This window comes from Gobius niger (assembly GCF_951799975.1).
Source record: "Gobius niger genome assembly, chromosome: 11".
Classification (NCBI taxonomy): domain Eukaryota; kingdom Metazoa; phylum Chordata; class Actinopteri; order Gobiiformes; family Gobiidae; genus Gobius; species Gobius niger.
Window position 1 is genome coordinate 2,857,357 of NC_136862.1, and position 22,832 is coordinate 2,880,188.

Genomic DNA, 22,832 nt, shown 5'->3' on the forward strand with positions numbered 1-22,832 from the left:
ATTTTTTTGTTGGGTATTCAACTCACTTTTGTAACTTTTCATTTTTTGTCAAATTTTTGTACTATTTTCGTCAATTTCTTATTACATTTTTGTCATTTTTTAAAATCAATTTTTTGTCAAATTTTTGTCAAATTTTTGTCAATTTTTTATCACATTTTTTGTCATTTTTTAGTGAAGTTTTGTCACATTTTTAATCAAATTTTTGTCATTTTTTGTCAAGTTTTTGTAATTTTTTGGTCAATTTTTTGGTCAATTTTTTATCACATTTTTGTCATTTTTTCTTCAATTTTTTGTCACTTTTTTGTCAGTGTTTTCTCACTTTTTTGTCACATTTCCATCATTGTTTTCGTCTCAGTTCTGTCGCTGTTTTCAAACCTTTTTCCCAGAAGCTTTTGGACTGGGGTAAAGCCAAACTGGAGAAAATGTGCCCGGTTCAGGTGGGGGTTAAGGGGTTAAATTGGCCTTTGACTGAAGCTCCAGTTTTATAATCACGGGGAGAACAAAGAACCGGTGCAAAAAGTCAACACTGAACATGAGAAAATAAAAAGAAACCTGTAAGTTTAGCAGCGCGTGTTTTAAAAAGAGACGGATATTCGCTGGCACCATCTCGTGGCCTCTGGCGCCCTCTTCCGCCCAGACCGACAACAGCCCGTTTCCTTCCGGCTCCGAGCCGCTAGAGGGCGTCAGCAGCAGCAGCTCGTGTGTCCGCTCGTGTTTGCTGCTGCTCTGTCTTCACGTGGGTTTGAGCTGGAGCCGGTGGTTCTGGTCCCGACGGTCCGTGGAGCCGGTCCAGTCTGCGCGTAAAGACCCCAGTCTGCGCGTAAAGACCCCAGTCTGCGCGTAAAGACCCCGCACGGACAGGTTGGATGATTTTTACGCACATGTCACTGACTTTGCATGTTCGGATGCGCCAAAGCTGTTTACTCCAGTGGTCCTCAAACTGTGGTGCGCGTCAGTTTGGGGATCTTTCTGCTTTAAACCTGTGTTTGCGCTGTCGGTGCTTCAGTCCTGGTTTAGTCTCTGTAAAAGTGTTTGTAGCTTTGTTTGGCTTTAGTCCCAGTGTTGGCTTTACTGAAGTCCTGGTTTAACCCCTTAACTCCCACCTGAACCGAGCACATTTTCTCCAGTTTGGCTTTACCCCAATCCAAAAGCTTCTGGGAAAAATGATGGAAATGTGACAAAAAAGTGAAAAAACATTGACAAAAAAAGTGACAAGAAATTGATGAAAAAGTGGCAAAAATGTGATAAAAAATGACGAAAAAATGACTAAAAATTGACAAAAAATTGACGAAAAAATGACAAAAAAATGACAAAAAAAATTACAAAAATGTGACAAAAAATTGACGAAAAAATGACGAAAAAATGACAAAAAAATGACGAAAAATGTCAAAAATGTGACAAAAATGTGACAAAAAAATGACAAAAATGTGACAAAAAAATAACAAAAAATTGACAAAAAAATGACAAAAAATGACAAAAAAATTACAAAAATGTGACAAAAAAAATGTGACAAAAAAATGACAAAAAATTGACACTAAAATGACCAAAAAGTTACAAAAATGAGTTGAATACCAAACAAAAAAATGCTGGAAAAAAAAAGTCGTGAGGTTAAAGATCCTCTCGGTTCAGGCGGGAGTTAAGAGGTTAAGTTTAATTATAATAATAATAATGTCTCACACTTGGATTAAGTCTGTGTCAATAAGTTTCTATTTCTATTTATATAACAATATTTTGTAGCCACAGCTGCCCTGGGGTGGACTGAGCTTTTTGGAGTAATTGTACTTCTCAGAGTAGTTAGCATGAGGTACATTTTATTTGTTATTACCTTGAAGTATCTGTACTTGATCCGTCACAGTCTCGTTAGTCCAGTCCTGGGTTTGGGTCGGGTCACCTCTTACCACCTGCCTAAACCGAGCGCATTTTCTTCAGTTCGACTTTGCCCGAATCTAAAAGCTTCTGGCCTGGAGAGTTTATAGCCTGTAGTCCGAGACATGTGGAATCACGGGTGTGTTTTCTGAAGGTCACGATGCCAAAGAGCCGCCGCGGAGGAGCCGTGAAGCGAGCCGTGAAGCGAGCCGCCGCCGTGGTCCCGGAGCAGGAGGAGGCGGAGCTCCCCCTGAAGCGCGGCGCCGCCGAGCCCGAGTGCCCGCTGCTCTTCCACAGCCCGGACGCGCTCTTCGCCAGCCTCATCGCCCCCTTCAGCCCCGAGCAGTTCTTCAGCGAGCACTGGGAGAAGAAGCCGCTGCACCTGCGCCGCGACCAGAGGTGGGTCAGAGTCCAGAGGTGGGTCAGAGTCACAGAGGTGGGTCAGAGTCACAGAGGTGGGTCAGACTCACACAGAGGTGGGTCAGACTCACAGAGGTGGGTCAGACTCCAGAGGTGGGTCAGAGTCCAGAGGTGGGTCAGACTCCAGAGGTGGGTCAGAGTCCAGAGGTGGGTCAGACTCCAGAGGTGGGTCAGACTCCAGAGGTGGGTCAGACTCACAGAGGTGGGTCAGACTCACAGAGGTGGGTCAGACTCACAGAGGTGGGTCAGAGTCCAGAGGTGGGTCAGACTCCAGAGGTGGGTCAGACTCCAGAGGTGGGTCAGACTCCAGAGGTGGGTCAGACTCCAGAGGTGGGTCAGAGTCCAGAGGTGGGTCAGACTCCAGAGGTGGGTCAGACTCCAGAGGTGGGTCAGACTCACAGAGGTGGGTCAGACTCACAGAGGTGGGTCAGACTCACAGAGGTGTGTCAGACTCACAGAGGTGGGTCAGACTCACAGAGGTGGGTCAGACTCCAGAGGTGGGTCAGAGTCCAGAGGTGGGTCAGACTCACAGAGGTGGGTCAGACTCACAGAGGTGGGTCAGACTCACAGAGGTGGGTCAGACTCACAGAGGTGGGTCAGAGTCCAGAGGTGGGTCAGACTCACAGAGGTGGGTCAGACTCCAGAGGTGGGTCAGACTCCAGCGGTGGGTCAGACTCACAGAGGTGGGTCAGACTCACAGAGGTGGGTCAGACTCACAGAGGTGGGTCAGAGTCCAGAGGTGGGTCAGACTCACAGAGGTGGGTCAGACTCACAGAGGTGGGTCAGACTCCAGAGGTGGGTCAGACTCACAGAGGTGGGTCAGACTCACAGAGGTGGGTCAGACTCCAGAGGTGGGTCAGACTCCAGCGGTGGGTCAGACTCACAGAGGTGGGTCAGACTCACAGAGGTGGGTCAGAGTCCAGAGGTGGGTCAGACTCACAGAGGTGGGTCAGACTCCAGAGGTGGGTCAGACTCCAGCGGTGGGTCAGACTCCAGAGGTGGGTCAGACTCACAGAGGTGGGTCAGACTCACAGAGGTGGGTCAGACTCCAGAGGTGGGTCAGGGTTAGTGGCGTAGCGAAGGTATTAGGGAGGCACCGATACCACTTTTTCTAAAACCGATACGAGTACTTTGATTTAAGTACTCGCCGATACCGAATACCGATACGAGTACGAGGCATTTTCTTCAACATTCTTACTTTTTTCACAGCAGATTGGTTTGTAGTTAGTAAATTTACTCATGTACATTTCCTTAAGTAAAGTCGGCGACACATTTAAGAGCCGTTATATTAGAATTGTGCTGATGCCATTTATTTATTTATTTTATTTTCCTTCAATATATTTTTTATTTTTATGTCTCTGTCCATCATAGACAGAAAAGCCCATGTCCTAAAGCTCCCAATGCCTGAGCTTTATTCATGTATGTGTTTTTATTTAACAATAGTATTGAGATGTTACTTAAATGGTCTCTTTTCGTCTTTACTTCGGCTCCTGTAGATTTTCTCGTGTGTTTGTAGTAACTTAGCGAGAAGCTACAGCGTTTTCATTGTTCTGCTGCAGCTCATTTTCCCTCAATATAAACATGCTGTATGTCTTTAATTTGGATTTTCTGAGGACTTGTTAGTCGCTGGGTTAGTTTTTCAGATGAATAAACCCCTGGGCTTAAAACGGCGTCAGAATGGCCAAAACTGTTAGCCGCGAGTTAGCATCGTTAGCCTGTATGTTGTAAACACTGCAGACGCTGCAGCTCTAACAACATTTAGCTCTGGTTAAATCCAGCTCAGACTCTGGTTTAGAGAGCGCAGTCTGTAATAAAGTCAGCTCTATGTGGATTATTGGATTTACACTAAACTATTCTCCAGTTTGTTGCTTCTTCTCTCCTCAGCTGAGAGCTGCGCCTCGTAGCTGCGCCTCGTAGCTGCGCTGGCCGCACGTCAAATGGTATCGGTTTCTGGTATCGGGACCTCATGAATGAGTACGAGTATGAGTACAAGCATGTGGTATCGGCCCGATACCCGATACTGGTATCGGTGCATCCCTAGAAGGTATCAAGGGGCCCCAATAACTAACCCATAATGCAGTATCTGGATACATTTTCCTCAGATCAGAAGCTGAGGTTCTTTAGGTCATGAAACCAGTTTATTGTAATAAACTGGTTTCATTGTTAGAAATATAATCTGGTCATGAGTAAAAAAGTCCGTCCTCTGCTCATTATAAGTCACATTAGGGAACCGTGACTCACTAAAGCAGCAGCAGGATTGGGATGAACAGCGCCACAGAGCAGTGGTGGAGAGATGATGTAACTGCATCACCAAAATCATTAGGAAGACTGAATATCAACCGTTTACTGCAGGATTCTGAATAACAGGTTGGTTCATGGGGGCCCCTGACTGTTGGGGCCCCAGGCAGATGCCTGTCTTGCCTTATGGCAGCTACGCCTCTGACAATTCTTACTGTATCCCAATATGAAACATTGGCCCATAAGTATTGTGATACATATTATAGCCGGGCTAAAGCTCCTGCAGAAGTTTCCCTTCTTAATATTTTGAAGTTTTTTCAGAGGGAGACTTTATAATCTCATTCCTGCCTGGTTTATTGAGGCTTTTTTTGGCACTTTTATGCATAAAACAAACATATTTTTACAATGTAAAAATAAAATGATGGAAAATTATTACTTTTTCTTTCTCATATTTATGCCAATAATCCAGAGCAAAAGTTTCAAACTGATCTGTCTCACTGTTCACCTTAATCTAACCATTAATTAATTTTCTTGTATCTGTTCTTTAACTGTGTTGATTCGAAATGTGAGGATTTTAAAGTAATTTTTTGTTACATCAACATTAAAACATAAATAGTTAAGTCTCAGTGTTCTTCTACATGTTTGGTGTGACCTCCCTTTAAACCCCGTGAGTGAACAGTTTTGTGTCCTCTGACAGAGACGCCTCCGTGGGCCCGTATTACCGCTCCCTCTTCAGCCTCGCCGACCTGCCCGCCCTCTGCGCTCGCCACGACCTGCAGTTCTACCGCGACGTGAACGCCGTGCGCTGCGTCGGCGGAAAGAAGAAAGTCCTGAACCGCACGGGGAGAGTCCGATCCGACGCCCTCAACAAACTCATCACGCAGAGCAAGGCCACAGTGCAGTTCCACCAGCCGCAGCGCTTCAAGGTGAGTCATGTGACCTGAGCTCGAGCCGAGAGTCATGTGACCTGAGCTCGAGCTGAGAGTCATGTGACCTGAGCTCGAGCTGAGAGTCATGTGACCTGAGCTCGAGCTGAGAGTCATGTGACCTGAGCTCCAGCTGAGAGTCATGTGACCTGAGCTCGAGCTGAGAGTCATGTGACCTGAGCTCGAGGAGAGAGTCATGTGACCTGAGCTCGAGCTGAGAGTCATGTGACCTGAGCTGAGAGTCATGTGACCTGAGCTCCAACCCACGTGTGTGATTCCTGTGTGTGTTTCAGGACGCCCTGTGGCAGATCCAGGAGAAGCTGGAGAGTTTCTTCGGGGCCCTGGTCGGCTCTAACGTGTACCTGACCCCGCCCGACTCGCAGGGCCTGCCCGCGCACTACGACGACGTGGAGGTCGGTCAGTTTAACCTCTTACCGCCCGCCTGAACCAAATGCATTCTGTCCTCTTTGGCTGTTATATAGGTCTGTGTAACAGCTCGTTTGAAAGCTAAGACCCACAAAACTGATCTTTTTCCTCGCGTTGTTGCTGTGTTGTGTCGCCTTTTGTATGTTTTTTTATTTTTATTTTTTTTCATTTTTGTCACATTTTTGTTGAATTTTTGTCACATTTTTGTTGAATTTTTGTCATTTTTTTGTTGAGTTTTTGTTGAGTTTTTGTCACATTTTTGTTGAGTTTTTGTCACATTTTTGTCACATTTTTGTTGAGTTTTTGTCAAATTTTTGTTGAATTTTTGTCACATTTTTGTTGAATTTTTGTCATTTTTTTGTTGAGTTTTTGTTGAATTTTTTTCACATTTTTGTTGAATTTTTGTCACATTTTTGTTGAATTTTTGTCACATTTTTGTCACATTTTTGTTGAGTTTTTGTCACATTTTTGTCACATTTTTGTTGAGTTTTTGTCAAATTTTTTTTGAATTTTTGTCACATTTTTGTTGAATTTTTGTCACATTTTTGTTGAATTTTTGTCACATTTTTGTTGAATTTTTGTCACATTTTTGTTGAATTTTTGTCACATTTTTGTTGAATTTTTGTCACATTTTTGTCACATTTTTGTCACATTTTTGTTGAATTTTTGTCACATTTTTGTTGAATTTTTGTCATTTTTTTGTTGAGTTTTTGTTGAATTTTTTTCACATTTTTGTTGAATTTTTGTTGAATTTTTGTTGAATTTTTGTCACATTTTTGTTGAGTTTTTGTCAAATTTTTGTTGAATTTTTGTCACATTTTGTTGAGTTTTTGTCACATTTTTGTCACATTTTGTTGAATTTTTGTCACATTTTGTTGAGTTTTTGTCACATTTTTGTTGAATTTTTGTCACATTTTTGTCACATTTTTGTTGAATTTTTGTCACATTTTTGTTGAATTTTTGTCACATTTCTGAGAATTTTTGTTGATTTTTTTCACATTTTTTTTTGAATTTTTGTCACTTTTTTGCTGAATTTTTGTCACTTTTTGTTGAATTTTTGTCACCTTTTTGTTTTTTTGTTGCGTTTACATCCTTGTTTTCTTCTCATTTTTTTGTGGCTGTTTTGGTGCTTTTTTCCGAAGAAGCTTTTTGATTAGGGTAAAGCCAAACTCCGTTCAGGCGGGAGTTAAGAGTCTGGTCTGATCTCCTGGGTTCCCGCAGGTGTTCATCCTGCAGCTGGAGGGGCAGAAGCACTGGCGCCTGTACAGCCCCACGGTGCCCCTGGCGGCCGACTACAGCCTGGTGCCCGAGGAGCAGCTGGGCAGCCCCTCCCATGACCTCCTGCTGCAGGTACACGTGCAGGACGCTAACCACTGTGCCACGGTTTAGATGATGATGACGATGATGTTCTCTCAGGAGGGAGACCTGCTGTACTTCCCCAGAGGAACCATCCACCAGGCCAACGCCCTGCCCGGAGCCCACTCCACCCACCTCACCATCAGCACCTTCCAGAAGATGTAGGTACCACGAGCGTGTCAGGGGGGCGGGTCAGAGGGGCGGGTCAGAGGAGAATGTTTTTGTAAAAGAGTGAACATCAGTGCATAATGTGCTGCTGTGGTTCTGCTGATGCTTTGCCGCCCTCTGCTGGAGACGCTCTGTCACTGCACCCTGTCTCTCCTGCAGGTCCTGGTCTGACCTGCTCCTGGATGTTCTGCCCGGGCTCCTCAGCGACAGCAGCAGGACGGACGTGCGCCTCAGACACGGCCTGCCCCCCAGACTGTTACTGGTGACCTCTTTATCTTCATCTTTATCTTCATCTTTCTCCATTTTCCACTCATGTCTTCTGACGTAGCGGCTGTGTGTGTTTGAGTCTGATGAAGCTGAGTTTACTTCACTTTATGACATCATCAGGTGGAGAGGAGAGACATTTAACCCCTTAACTCCCACCTGAACCGAGCACATTTTCTCCAGTTTGGCTTTACCCCAATCCAAAAGCTTCTGGAAAAAAACTGTGAAAAAAGCAACAAAACTGAGACGAAAACAATGATGGAAATGTGACAAAAAAGTGAGAAAACATTGATAAAAAAGTGACAGAAATGTGACACAAAAATTACAAAAAATTGATTAAAAATAAACGAAAAAATGACAAAAAATGACATAAAAATAACAAAAATGTGATAAAAATTTGACAAAAAAAATTACTAAAATTTGACCAAAAAAATTACAAAAAAAATGTGATAAATTGACGAAAAAATGACAAAAATGTGACAAAAAATTGACGAAAAAATGACAAAAAATTGATGAAAAATTAATGAAAAAATGTAAAAAATGTGACAAAAAATGACCAAAAAATGTGACAAAATGTGACAAAAAAAATAACAAAAATGTGATAAAAATTTGACAAAAAATGTTAAAAAAGTGACAAAAAATTGACAATTTTTTTCCAAAAAGTTACAAAAATGAGTTGAATACCCGACAAAAAAATGATGGGAAAAAAAATCTGATGGCGTGAGGAAAAAGATCCTCTCGGTTCAGTATATAAAAATATTATATCTTTTTTTTAAACATTTTTAACCCTTTAAATGCCAACTCTCTGCCCAAAAGTTACTATAGTCAATGGTCCAAAAACACAAAAAAGTTATTATTTTTAAAATTTTAAAAGCAAAATGGTAAATTTCTGTTCTGGCTGATGTGGCCTGAGGTCTGTGACCTATGACCCGAAGGATTTGTTTCTAAGTTAAAACATGTTTATGTAGCAGCGATTTTAGTAAAAAACTCACGTTAAGGGAGCTTCGACACAAAAATGTGCTTTAGAGATTTAGAGCGCGATAACTCCATGAAGGAAATCCAAAAGCTTCTGGAAAAAAGCTGTGAAAAAAGCAACAAAACTGAGACGAAAACAATGATGGAAGTGAGAAAAACATTGACAAAGAAGTGATGAAAAATTGATGAAAAAATTACAAAAATGTCACAAAAAAATGACAAAAAGTGACAAAAACGTGATGAAAATGTGACCAAAAAAATGACCAAAATGTAACACAAAAATTACAAAAAATTGATAAAAAATTGATGAAAAAAATTTAAAAAATGTGACAAAAAATGTGACAAAAAATGACAAAAAAAGAAAAAAATTGACAAAAAATTGACAAAAAATTGACAAAAAATTACAAAGAATTGACGAAAAAATGACAAAAATGTCACAAAATACGACAAAAAATGACAAAAAAGTGATAAAATTTGATGAAAAAATAAACAACAAAAAAAACAAAAAAATGAAAAAAATGTGACAAAATGTGACAAAAATGTGCTTGTAACTTTAGAGAGCTATAAAAACTATATATTACATTTTTGGTGTTTTTGGAGCATGCGCTGTAGCAACTTTGGGTCAGAAAGTTGGCAATGAAAACATTAAAAAAACATTCTGAAAGTTATGTTATGTTTATATGTATGGAAAGAGGAGTGTATTGGACTAAGTTTTCTCCTCTTCTTTTTGGATTTTATTTTGGTAACTTCCGGCATTGCTCAAGCCATTTCCTGTTATGAAGAAGCAGGAAGTGTTCAAAAGGTCATGGCGGGTTGGATGGTTAGATGGTTTTGAATGGTTCTCTTAGCCCTAGCTGATGGGGAAATAAGGTATGTGTATTCTATTTTATGTTTGCAATGTTACTTAAACCTAAAACTGATGCACTGTAATATATGTTTTAGCTCTTACGGTGGTGATATACGGATCTTACTGGAAATAAAACGGAAAAAAGGCATATCCCACTTGTACGCGTATTCATTCAGCTGGGAGCTACAGTAAGAGCTTACCCGATGGTTCAATGCGTGTGATGGCTACCGTAGCCTGAAGTCCCAAAACATGAGGCCGGTCCCGGTAAGGAGCAGCTCCGCACAAGAAGGCAACTCGGAAACGGGACAGAACTGAAGGTCCCGTGGACTGAAGGACCCGTGAACATTGTGAGTAGAGCCTCGTTTTTATCGAGAGATCAAAGCGGGCTTACGAGTTGAGCTGAACATTCGGACCAGACAAGATCCCAACGGACCTTATTAAAGGACATTTGCCCTCACTTTCGTTTTGGATTTGATGCAAGTTACACAGAAATACTTGAGTGCATCCTCTCTGTTTCGTTTGCCTACACTGGCTGGATTTTGCCATACTACTACTACAACAACAATGTCTTTGGACTTCTTTCTTATTTTTAAACATGACGTTTTGTTGTGAATTACTGCAATGGAATACCGTACTGTTTTTTCATGACCTACTTTGAAGTTTGCATGGTGTTTTGTAAATCTACACAGTTCTGGTTACTATCGTTTTGGGTTATGAGTGTAAACTGAAGAAGTAAGAAGCTAAGGTGTCCATTACTTATTAAAAGAAAAAAAAAAAAAAAAAAAGGAAAAAACATGGAGCAGGGAGTGCAAGCCAATGAACAATCTATTCTTGTAAATGCTGCAACTGAGGAAATACAAGAAAAGGAAAAGCAGTTGCATTCTTTTTATGAGAAATGGAAGGTGGATGTTCGAGTCTCAAGAAACAAATTAAAGGCATACATGTCAGAAGAGAACATTTGGCAATTAATTGAACTTTTGAAAGGAAGTAATAAGAGTATCACAAGTCTGTTTGAGGAAATTCGAATGGTGACTACTCCATCTGTGGACGTGAGAAGATGGGTGGACACATGTGAAGCTGTGACAAAGGAAATGGTGTCTATAGCCTATAACAGAGCTGTGCAAGACACTGAAGGCTTTGAGGAAGAGAAAGAGAGGAGCAGGTTGCATCAACTTTTATCTTATGAGAATGCACGCTCCGTTTATGGATCGGAGGCCTCCATATCAACTCCCAGTAACACAGACAGTGATTCTGTAGCTTCACTTGCAGCCAAAAGAGCTGAAGCTATTGCCGATTTAGCCGCTAAAAGGACCAACTATGAATTGATGCGTCAGGAAGAAAGGAAACAAGCAGTTATAAGGCAACTGGAAGAAGAGTATAAAAGGGAGTTGGAAGAGCGAAGACTTGAGCTTAAGAGACTACAGGCAGCAAGAGAAGTACATGTGGCTGAAGTACGGCTAAATGTCCTCAATGAGGTGATGAATAAATGCATTGAATGCCTTAACGATAAAACAGCTATTCCTTCCTCAGACACTGCTGCAGCTGATAATGTACTGGCCTCGGACGGCGCCACCTCTCCTACTATTCCTGAGGGACAAACCACAGTTGCTTCAGTAAGTCACCCAGAGTTTGTCACAATTAAGGCTCCTGCTTTACACACTCCAGAGTTTGGCAATCCCTCAGATGAAGCAAGAAATCCATCAGTAGTTCACACTGTGGATCGTACCACGGCCTCAGCTTCAACATTCAAGGGATGTACCACATCTACCGACTTGTCCCTGGCACAAATGTTGCAGAACAATCTTATGTTGAGTCGACTCCCTCTCCCTGAACCCTTCGTTTTCACTGGTAATGCTATAAAATTTATTGAGTGGAAAGCGGCATTTACGGCGCTCATCAGCAGACGGACAATAGATCCAACTGAAAAATTATATTTCCTCAAAAGATATATTGGTGGACCAGCCAAACAGGTGTTGGAAGGAACCTTTTTCCGGAGTGATGATGAAGCATTTTTAGATGCCTGGAAGAAATTAAATGATAGATACGGCCATCCTTTCACTGTGCAACGTGCATATCGAGATCAAATTAACAACTGGCCTAAACTTAATCCCAAAGATGCTGAAGGACTAAGAAATTATGCTGATTTTCTCAATACATGTTTAGAGGCGATGTCATTTGTTAAAGGACTGGATATTTTGAATGACTGTGAGGAAAACAAAAAAATAATTTCCAAATTGCCTGATTGGGTTACGGTGAACTGGAACAGACAAGTTACTCAAAGTATACGGGAGAAACAGGTCTTTCCTAGTTTTAAAGAATTTGTGTCGTTTCTTACTCTGGAAGCTGACATAGCCTGTAATCCTGTCACTTCACTCCATGCGCTCCATTCTACAAAGAAAACTTCCGATTCAAAATGCATGGCCAATACCATGTCAACACATGCTGTAGTCAAGAGACCCTTAGCATCTCAAAACCCTCAAAAACACTGTCTTTACTGTAAGGAAAACTGTCACCAATTACTTACTTGTGTAAATTTTAAGAATGTATCTGTCAATGAAAGGCGTGCATATGTCAAAGTAAATGCATTGTGTTACGGCTGTCTCAGACCAGGGCATGGGGTAAGGGACTGTACACAGCGACTTCTGTGCAATGACTGTGGAGGCAGACATCCTACAGCTCTCCATAATGATGACTTTGGTAGAGAAGACTTGGTGGTGACTGAGCATAAAGATGTTATCCCATAGCTTATTAACTGTTTTAAAGTAATTCATAATTAATCACTCATGTTGACTCGTGATTGGGGGGAGTGTATTGGACTAAGTTTTCTCCTCTTCTTTTTGGATTTTATTTTGGTAACTTCCGGCATTGCTCAAGCCATTTCCTGTTATGAAGAAGCAGGAAGTGTTCAAAAGGTCATGGCGGGTTGGATGGTTAGATGGTTTTGAATGGTTCTCTTAGCCCTAGCTGATGGGGAAATAAGGTATGTGTATTCTATTTTATGTTTGCAATGTTACTTAAACCTAAAACTGATGCACTGTAATATATGTTTTAGCTCTTACGGTGGTGATATACGGATCTTACTGGAAATAAAACGGAAAAAAGGCATATCCCACTTGTACGCGTATTCATTCAGCTGGGAGCTACAAGGAGAGTCAGACCTTCAAAATAAAAAAAAAAGTAAAAAGAAATATTGTTCCTTCATGGAGTTATAGCTCTCTAAAGTTTCAAGCACATTTTTGTGTCGAAGCTCCCTTAACGTGAGTATTTTTTATGAGTGTTTACAATGGGGTAAAAATCCAAATGACATCAAATTATTTTTGATCACCAAAAAATCCACCCCCTGGGGAAGTTTCACCCACCTGGCTTTAAAAATGTAGGAGTTCTGCAAAAAATAAAAATGTGCTTGGGTGTAGTTAAGGGTTAATGAGCTCATCTCCTGATTGGCTGTTGTTCCAGGGGGGCTGTGAGGGCGAGGGCCCCAGGAGGACGCTGGCGGCTCACCTGCGCCACCTGGCGGACAGAGTGGAGTCTGACACGGGGGGGATGAGCTCCGTGGGTCTGAAGAGGGACTTCATCACTAACAGGCTCCCCCCGTACGGCCCCGAGGAGCAGCTGGAGCCAGGTACTCTCAGCTTAACCAGATACCAGTCAGTCTATGAGGACAGATCCAACACTGGTATCGCATATCGGAGTCGATACGGGGAAAAAATACGATGTTGAGTATCGGCGACAAATATCTGATCCTGAACCGATACCAGTTTTGGCTCTCAGAAAGATAAATGTGAATGACTGTGGACGTGCTGATCCTCCTTCTGAAGCTTTAATCTGGAGAATTCAGTGAGTTTGAACTTCTGCAGATTATGATGGATCAACTAATACAATAAAACAGCCACAAGTGTTTGTACTTTAGTTCAGTGGTTCTCAACCTTTTGGAGCCGCGACCCCCATTATAGCAGTTAACCCCTTAACTCCCACCTGAACCGAGCACATTTTCTCCAGTTTGGCTTTACCCCAGTCCAAAAGCTTCTGGGAAAAAGCTGTGAAAATAGCAACAAAACTGAGACGAAAACAATGATGGAAATGTGAGAAAAAAGTGACGAAAAATGGATGAAAGAGTGGCAAAAATGTCACAAAAATGTCACAAGAAATGGACAAAAAATGGATGAAAAAATGACAAAAATGTGACAAAATGTGACAAAAAAATACAAAAATATGAAAAAAATGTGATAAAAATTCAACCAAAAAATAGCAAATATGTGACAAAAAAAATGTCGTCCATTTTTTTTCACTTTTTTGTCAAATTATTCACATTTTTTTGTCAAATTCTTATCACTTTTTCATCCATTTTTTCTCAATTTTTCGTCAAATTTTGTCACTTTTTCTTCAAATTTTTCGATTTTTTTTGTCCATTTTATTGTCAAATTTTTCTCACTTTTTTGTAATTTTTTTTCATTTTTTTGTCAAATTCTTGTCACTTTTTCGTCCATTTTTTCTTAATTTTTCGTCAAATTTTTCTCACTTTTTTTTCTATTTTTGTCATTTATTTGTACATTTTCAAATAAATAAAAACAAACTTTCAGCGTAGGGTAAGCGGGTGCGGGGTGGCTCTGGGAGACCACGCTTCTCTCAACATTTTTTGTAAATTTTTTGTCACTTTTCCGTCAATGTTTTCTCACTTTTTTCACATTTCCATCATTGTTTTTGTCTCAGTTTTGTTGCTATTTTCACACCTTTTTTCCAGAAGCTTTTGGATTGGGGTAAAGCCAAACTGGAGAAACTGTGCTCGGTTCAGGTGGGAGTTAAGGGGTTAAATGTCTTTGCAGAACATCCCACTTGGTCATATATAATGTAAAACAGTGATTCTCAACCGGTGGGTCGGGGACTCAAAAGTGGGTCGCGAGCCTATAGGGAACTTTTTTTCAATATTTTCCATCTGAAACTACACGGAAACACACTGGAGTCTGTTCAAATGTGTATTATTGGGTTTTTTTGATCATAATTTCAGTCAAATCTATGGCTTGTTCAATAAAAACGTGGGGTAAATGCAATATTTTATACGATATATGACAAATGACAGACCACTTTAGAACCACTGATGTAAAACAATGGCAGAAAATGGTTGTTAACTTTAGGCCTAACCCCACAATAGTGCGGTTCGGCCCTCGGTGTTTTGACTATGATGAAAATCGTCCCTTCATGATGCAAACTTGCCGACCCCTGTGTTATTGTGTGTGTTATTGTGTGTGTTATTGTGTGTTATTGTGTGTCATTGTGTGTGTTATTGTGTGTTGCAGTGGGCCGGCTGCCTCAGCTGCAGGACTCGGTCTGCCTGACCTTCACAGAGCACATGCTGCTGAGCCTGGAGCCCACACACAGGACGGCCGTGAGTCACACACACAAAAAGCGCCTCTGATTCTGCGTTCGGAGCGAGATTGACTCTGCGTCGTCAGTCGGTCTCGAGGCCGACGCTGAATCTACGACTCCGGGCCTGAAAAGAGTTCACCCACCGCGTCCTTTTGTTCACGAGCGCGGCTTTAACCAGAGCAGCCTTGAGTGCGACCGTACGAAGGGAAAGCAGGACATTAGAGCCGTTAATGACCCGGCGGCTGTGTGGGCGGTTAGCACCACGCTGTACTTAAAACTCTCCAGGGTTTCTGGTAGGAAGGACACGGTGCCTTTTAGAGCTCGTGCTTCAGTCCCCGGTTCTAACATAGTACATTTTGCTGGGGGTCAAAATATATCTGGAGTGTATCATAAACAAAAGCTCCAGTAAAATATGTTGAGGAAACTTTTTTCAATAATGAATAATAATGAGCCTGACAGGACTGTAGCCTCGGCCGTCTCTGCTGCACTTGGTGGTGACGAGCTACTATAGAGCTCCACAGTCCCGCCTCCTCTCCGGTCCGGAAGTAAAAATTCAACAAAAATGTGACAAAAAATCAACAAAAAATCAACAAAAATTCAACAAAAATTCAACAAAAATGTGACAAAAATTCAACAAAAATGTGACAAAAATTCAACAAAAATGTGACAAAAATTCAACAAAAAAATGACAAAAATTCAGCAAAAAAATGACAAAAATTCAGCAAAAATGTGACAAAAATTCAACAAAAATTCAACAAAAAAATTACAAAAATTCTGCAAAAATGTGACAAAAATTATACCAAAAAATGACAAAAATTCAACAAAAAAGTGACAAAAATTCAACAAAAAAATGACAAAAATTCAACAAAAAAATTACAAAAATTCTGCAAAAATGTGACAAAAATTATACCAAAAATCAACAAAAATTCAACAAAAATTCAACAAAAATTCAACAAAAATTCAACAAAAATTCAACAAAAATTCAACAAAAATTCAACAAAAAAATGTCAAAAATTCAACAAAAATGTGACAAAAATTCAACAAAAATGTGACAAAAATTCAACAAAAAAGTGACAAAAATTCAAAAAAAATGTGACAAAAATTCAACAAAAATGTGACAAAAATTCAACAAAAAAGTGACAAAAATTCAACAAAAAAATGAAAAAAATTCTGCAAAAATGTGACAAAAATTATACCAAAAATTGACAAAAATTCAACAAAAAAATGACAAAAATTCAGCAAAAAAATGACAAAAATTCAGCAAAAATGTGTCAAAAATTCAACAAAAATGTGACAAAAATTCAACAAAAAAATGACAAAAATTCAGCAAAAATGTGACAAAAATTTAACAAAAATTCAACAAAAATTCAACAAAAATTCAACAAAAATTCAACAAAAATTCAACAAAAATTCAACAAAAATTCAACAAAAATTCAACAAAAATTCAACAAAAAAATGACAAAAATTCAACAAAAATGTGTCAAAAATTCAACAAAAATGTGACAAAAATTCAACAAAAAATCAACAAACAATTAACAAAAAATCAACAAAAAATCAACAAAAAATCAACAAAAAATCAACAAAAAAATGACAAAAATTCAACAAAAAAATGACAAGAAATCAACAAAAATTCAACAAAAATTCAACAAAAATTCAACAAAAATTCAACAAAAATTCAAAAAAAAAACTCAATAAAAATGTGACAAAATTCAACAAAAAATCAACAAAAATGTGACAAAAATTCAACAAAAATGTGACAAAAATTCAACAAAAAAATGACAAAAATTCAGCAAAAATGTGACAAAAATTTAACAAAAATTCTACAAAAATTCAACAAAAATTCAACAAAAATTCAACAAAAATTCAACAAAAATTCAACAAAAAAATGACAAAAATTCAACAAAAATGTGTCAAAAATTCAACAAAAATGTGACAAAAATTCAACAAAAAATTAACAAAAAAATAACAAAAAATCAACAAAAAATCAACAAAAAATCAACAAAAAATCAACAAAAAAATGACAAAAATTCAACAAAAAAATGACAAGAAATCAACAAAAATTCAACAAAAATTCAACAAAAATTCAACAAAAAATCAACAAAAATTCAACAAAAATTCAACAAAAATGTGACAAAAATTCAACAAAAAAATGACAAAAATTCAACAAAAAAGTGACAATATTTCACAGTGTGTATTGCAACTCCGACCCGGAAGTTGCAGTTGTGGTTGTGAGACACCAGGGGGAGATGAAAGACTCTCCAATCATCCCTTTAACCCCCAGAGGGACGACGGGAAGGATTTATTAAAGCAAACAAGTTACTTAGTTCTGCTTTAAAATCAACAGGTTTGAAGACATTTCTTTGTCAGAAATAGAACCCAGAGACTAGAGAAGATTTTTGTGTTAAATGAAACTGGAGGAAAGCTGAGGTTTGTAAAAAAAATTCAAGCTCAAGAATCAGCTGCATTTATTATTTATATATTTATCGTCCAGCTTTACTTACGGAACATTAGGTGTGACGTTGTTTCCCCATAATCCAAAAGCGTGACTGTGACGTTGCAGGACGAGGCCCCTGAGATGGCGGTGTTCGTGCTGCACTCCCTGAGGAACCAGAGGAAGAGCCACATGATGAGCGAGGGGCCCCAGGAGCCCGAGGGGGACGAGGAGGAGCCGCACGTGTCCAGCGTAAGCGTCCGCACGAAGCCCCAAAGCTCCGGCTCCGGGTCTGCCTCCCTGAACACGGTCTCTCTGTTGTGTTTCAGGGCCTGCAGTTCCCGCTGTCGCACCTGGGGGCGCTGCAGCAGCTCCAGCAGGAGGAGCGGTGACTTGTGAGCGACCTGCGCCTGTCCGGGCCGGAGGAGCAGCTCGGCCTGGTGGTGGCGCTGTGGAGCGAGAGCCTGCTCAAGGCGCTTTGACACGAATGAAAAATAAATCACTGACTCAAACTGTCGTGTGGAATAAATCTGCTAAGTGTGTGATTGTGAAACATCTTTTACTCCTGAACCTCTTAACTCCCACCTGAACGGATCCCATTTTCTCCAGTTTGGCTTTACCCGAATCAAAAAGCTTCTTGGGAAAAAAACACCAAGACAGCCACAAAAAATGAGAAGAAAACAAGGATGTAAACGCAACAAAAAAAGTGACAAGAATTCAACAAAAATGTGACAAAAATTCAACAAAAAAGTGACAAAAATTCAACAAAAATGTGACAAAAATTCAACAAAATTCAACAAAAATGTGACAAAATTTCTACAAAATTTCTACAAAAATTCAACAAAAATGTGACAAAATTTCTACAAAAATTCAACAAAAATTCAACAAAAATGTGACAAAAATTCAACAAAAATTCAACAAAAATGTGACAAAAACAAACATGTGACAAAAATTCAACAAAAATGTGACAAAAATGTGACAAAAATTCAACAAAAATTCAACAAAAATGTGACAAAAATTCAACAAAAATGTGACAAAAATTCAACAAAAATTCAACAAAAATGTGACAAAAATTCAACAAAATTCAACAAAAATTCAACAAAAATGTGACAAAAATTCAACAAAAATGTGACAAAAATTCAACAAAAATTCAACAAAAATGTGACAAAAATTCAACAAAAAAATGACAAAAATTCAGCAAAAATGTGACAAAAATTTAACAAAAATTCTACAAAAATTCAACAAAAATTCAACAAAAATTCAACAAAAATTCAACAAAAATTCAACAAAAAAATGACAAAAATTCAACAAAAATGTGTCAAAAATTCAACAAAAATGTGACAAAAATTCAACAAAAAATTAACAAAAAAATAACAAAAAATCAACAAAAAATCAACAAAAAATCAACAAAAAATCAACAAAAAAATGACAAAAATTCAACAAAAAAATGACAAGAAATCAACAAAAATTCAACAAAAATTCAACAAAAATTCAACAAAAAATCAACAAAAATTCAACAAAAATTCAACAAAAATGTGACAAAAATTCAACAAAAAAATGACAAAAATTCAACAAAAAAGTGACAATATTTCACAGTGTGTATTGCAACTCCGACCCGGAAGTTGCAGTTGTGGTTGTGAGACACCAGGGGGAGATGAAAGACTCTCCAATCATCCCTTTAACCCCCAGAGGGACGACGGGAAGGATTTATTAAAGCAAACAAGTTACTTAGTTCTGCTTTAAAATCAACAGGTTTGAAGACATTTCTTTGTCAGAAATAGAACCCAGAGACTAGAGAAGATTTTTGTGTTAAATGAAACTGGAGGAAAGCTGAGGTTTGTAAAAAAAATTCAAGCTCAAGAATCAGCTGCATTTATTATTTATATATTTATCGTCCAGCTTTACTTACGGAACATTAGGTGTGACGTTGTTTCCCCATAATCCAAAAGCGTGACTGTGACGTTGCAGGACGAGGCCCCTGAGATGGCGGTGTTCGTGCTGCACTCCCTGAGGAACCAGAGGAAGAGCCACATGATGAGCGAGGGGCCCCAGGAGCCCGAGGGGGACGAGGAGGAGCCGCACGTGTCCAGCGTAAGCGTCCGCACGAAGCCCCAAAGCTCCGGCTCCGGGTCTGCCTCCCTGAACACGGTCTCTCTGTTGTGTTTCAGGGCCTGCAGTTCCCGCTGTCGCACCTGGGGGCGCTGCAGCAGCTCCAGCAGGAGGAGCGGGTGACTGTGAGCGACCTGCGCCTGTCCGGGCCGGAGGAGCAGCTCGGCCTGGTGGTGCGCTGTGGAGCGAGAGCCCTGCTCAAGGCGCTTTGACACGAATGAAAAATAAATCACTGACTCAAACTGTCGTGTGGAATAAATCTGCTAAGTGTGTGATTGTGAAACATCTTTTACTCCTGAACCTCTTAACTCCCACCTGAACGGATCCCATTTTCTCCAGTTTGGCTTTACCCGAATCAAAAGCTTCTTGGGAAAAAAACACCAAGACAGCACAAAAAATGAGAAGAAAACAAGGATGTAAACGCAACAAAAAAAGTGACAAGAATTCAACAAAAATGTGACAAAATTCAACAAAAAAGTGACAAAAATTCAACAAAAATGTGACAAAAATTCAACAAAAATTCAACAAAAATGTGACAAAATTTCTACAAAATTTCTACAAAATTCAACAAAAATGTGACAAAATTTCTACAAAAATTCAACAAAAATTCAACAAAAATGTGACAAAAATTCAACAAAAATTCAACAAAAATGTGACAAAAACAAACATGTGACAAAAATTCAACAAAAATGTGACAAAAATTCAACAAAATTCAACAAAAATTCAACAAAAATGTGACAAAAATTCAACAAAAATGTGACAAAAATTCAACAAAAATTCAACAAAAATGTGACAAAAATTCAACAAAAATTCAACAAAAATTCAACAAAAATGTGACAAAAATTCAACAAAAATGTGACAAAAATTCAACAAAAATTCAACAAAAATGTGACAAAAATTCAACAAAAATGTGACAAAAATTCAACAAAAATTCAACAAAAATGTGACAAAAATTCAACAAAATGTGACAAAAATTCAACAAAAATTCTACAAAAATGTGACAAAAATTCAACAAAAACGTGACAAAAATGTTGAAAAAAAATATATATGTAAAAAGGTGACACAGCAACAACGCGAGTAAAAAGATCAGTTTTGCGGGTCTTAGCTTTCAAATGAGGTGTTTCACAGGCCTATAGCCAAAGAGGACAGAATGCATTCGGTTTAGGCGGGTGGTAAGAGGTTAAAGGAAGTTTCATCTCAAACAACTAATACAAATGTAAAAGAAACTAAATGAAGGAAAAGAATAAATTAACATTATTCATCTGTTTTATTGAAATGTGGCAACGATCAGAGAAAACATTTAGACGTTTCTTTCTCCCATTGAGTCGTATCTACTTATAACATAAACCTTTATATTCTCCTCTTCATACAAACATGTGTTCGTACATGTAAAGCAGTGAAGGTTTTTTTCTGATCACGAACAGTGTTATTCAGAGAAGGCTCAGAGCGAGGACACCAGAGCATCTGCATTAATGCAATAGAAAAGGCTCCGTATCTCAGCCTGCACAAAGATGCTGCTTTTAATTGGAATCATTGGCTTCTTTATTTTTTCATTTCCCGCTGAGCGATTCAATATTTGAAGTGAGGAAAAAAACTCATCATTGAACCTAAAATTAAACGGTTTGTACTAAAGCTTCAACAACTGCTCTGACAGGACGTTTTTTATTTAAACCACAAGAATTCAAATGTCTTTTCCAGCTGTAGTGACGTTTGCAACTTCTGTTCTCATTCTTTAACCTCTTAACTCCCGCCTCAACCCAGAGGATCTTTTTCCTCACGTCATCACATTGTTTTTCCATCATTTTTTTGTTGAGTATTCAACTCATTTTTGTCATTTTTGTGTCATTTTTTCGTCAATTTTTTGTGATATTTTTCTGACATTTTTGCCACTTTTCCATCAACTCCTCCTTGGGCGTTTCACCGAATGAGCTCAAAATCGCTCCAGCTCATCTCGTGTTGTGGGGCATCAAAAGTTTCCCAACTCTTTTTGCTACGTTTTATGCTTTGTTTGCGGCGCAGCCGCAATCTTTACGAAGAATTTTGCGATTGCTCCCATTTGCACAAACAAACTCCGATTAAAAATCGGAAATATACATGTTATTGACCTTTCACCCCTGGACGCAACAACTGTGAAAAAGTGACATTGGGAGCGATAGCGCCCCCTCCAGGTGCAGAAGAAAAAATGCATTATGGGAAAAAAAATTGTTTCTCGGAAATGAATGAAATTTGGCACAAAAAAAGCCAATGAGACTCATATCATATTTTGTACGGTGTTGCCATGGTGACGCCCGGGGCCCTCATGTTATCCTAACGGGGCTGACACATGAATCTCACATTATACAACATTACAGCTCGTTAGCGCCCTCTGTCAGGAGCTTGTGGACAGTGGTCATGGAAGTACGGCCCGTTAGAGCCGTCTGATGCTAATTGTGAAATTTAAAAGATTACGTGCGCGCTAGCGCCCTCTGCAGGCTGGAGCCATTATTCACATGGAGAGGCTAAAAATGTAGCTTAGATGTTTCCTCACAAAGCTTAATGGCACATCGGGGCAAGAAAATGCAGTCTGGCGCCCTCGGTAGAGTTAGAGCAATAGAGGCGCTAAAGGATACCGTTTGCGGCTTTAATTCCTCTTGTTCCAGTGAACCCAGTCTTGTGTCTCGGTCCCTGAGTCGTGATTGTTCACTTTAAAGCCACACTGTGTCACTGACTGTAGCTCCACTGTCATTGGTTGGATATATTTACCATTAGTGCTGAGGTGGAAGTTCTGCTGCTCTTTTCTCGACTTTTTTTGTATTATTTATACCTCACGTTAGCCACACTCAGCAGTGACGCCGCGCGAGCTCCCGCTGCGCTGCTAAAAACAGCCACTGGAGAAGATTCAAAGATTATTTAAAGATGCGCCTGTGGCTCCAAACACAACAAGCTCTGAGGAGCCGTTTTTTGCATAATACTTGTTGGAATGGTTCTCGCACACTTTCGGACTCCTCTGCTCGGCGCCACCCGCTGGGCGCCCGCGACTCTACAATCCACCTGCAACAGTGATGTAAGAAAGTGTTTCTCAGTCCCTGCTCCTGCTCCTGCTGTGGTTCATGGAGAGTTGAAGCTTCTGTTCTCCGTCCTCCTGATGAGAAACACGTGTCCTGTTTATCATGTGTTAAATATCACATTAGCTGCTGTTTCCGGGCACGAGAATTCCCATTATTATTATTTTTGTTTCAGAGCTGGTTTTTAGGAGCGAAAGCCCGTCGTGTGAATAATTGATGAGCGTGTCTTGTGTTCCGTGGAAACGAGGCGCAGATCAATACCGTCCATGTTCAGGCGGAGAACTGGGGTGGACTAAATATCCTCCGCAGAGTCTCGAGTTTCAAGGAAAAAGCTGTGAAAGTGCACTCTCTCCAAAAACAAATCACAGCAGGAGCCGAAAAGAGTGAGACGAGTTTAA

The 22,832-nt window shown here is 39.5% G+C and overlaps 1 protein-coding gene across 1 annotated transcript; it reads left to right on the top strand.

The window, feature by feature from the left end:
• Window positions 1–739: 739 nt before the first annotated feature.
• On the top strand, window positions 740–17,805 carry riox2 (ribosomal oxygenase 2). Its single transcript, XM_079566884.1, has 11 exons — window positions 740–861; window positions 2,021–2,265; window positions 5,222–5,450; window positions 5,744–5,863; window positions 7,098–7,226; window positions 7,293–7,393; window positions 7,560–7,662; window positions 12,943–13,108; window positions 14,781–14,869; window positions 17,411–17,533; window positions 17,611–17,805. The coding sequence occupies exons 2-11, from the start codon at window positions 2,027–2,029 to the stop codon at window positions 17,671–17,673; spliced, it is 1,362 nt and encodes a 453-aa protein (XP_079423010.1). The 5' UTR covers window positions 740–861; window positions 2,021–2,026; the 3' UTR covers window positions 17,674–17,805.
• Window positions 17,806–22,832: the final 5,027 nt, after the last annotated feature.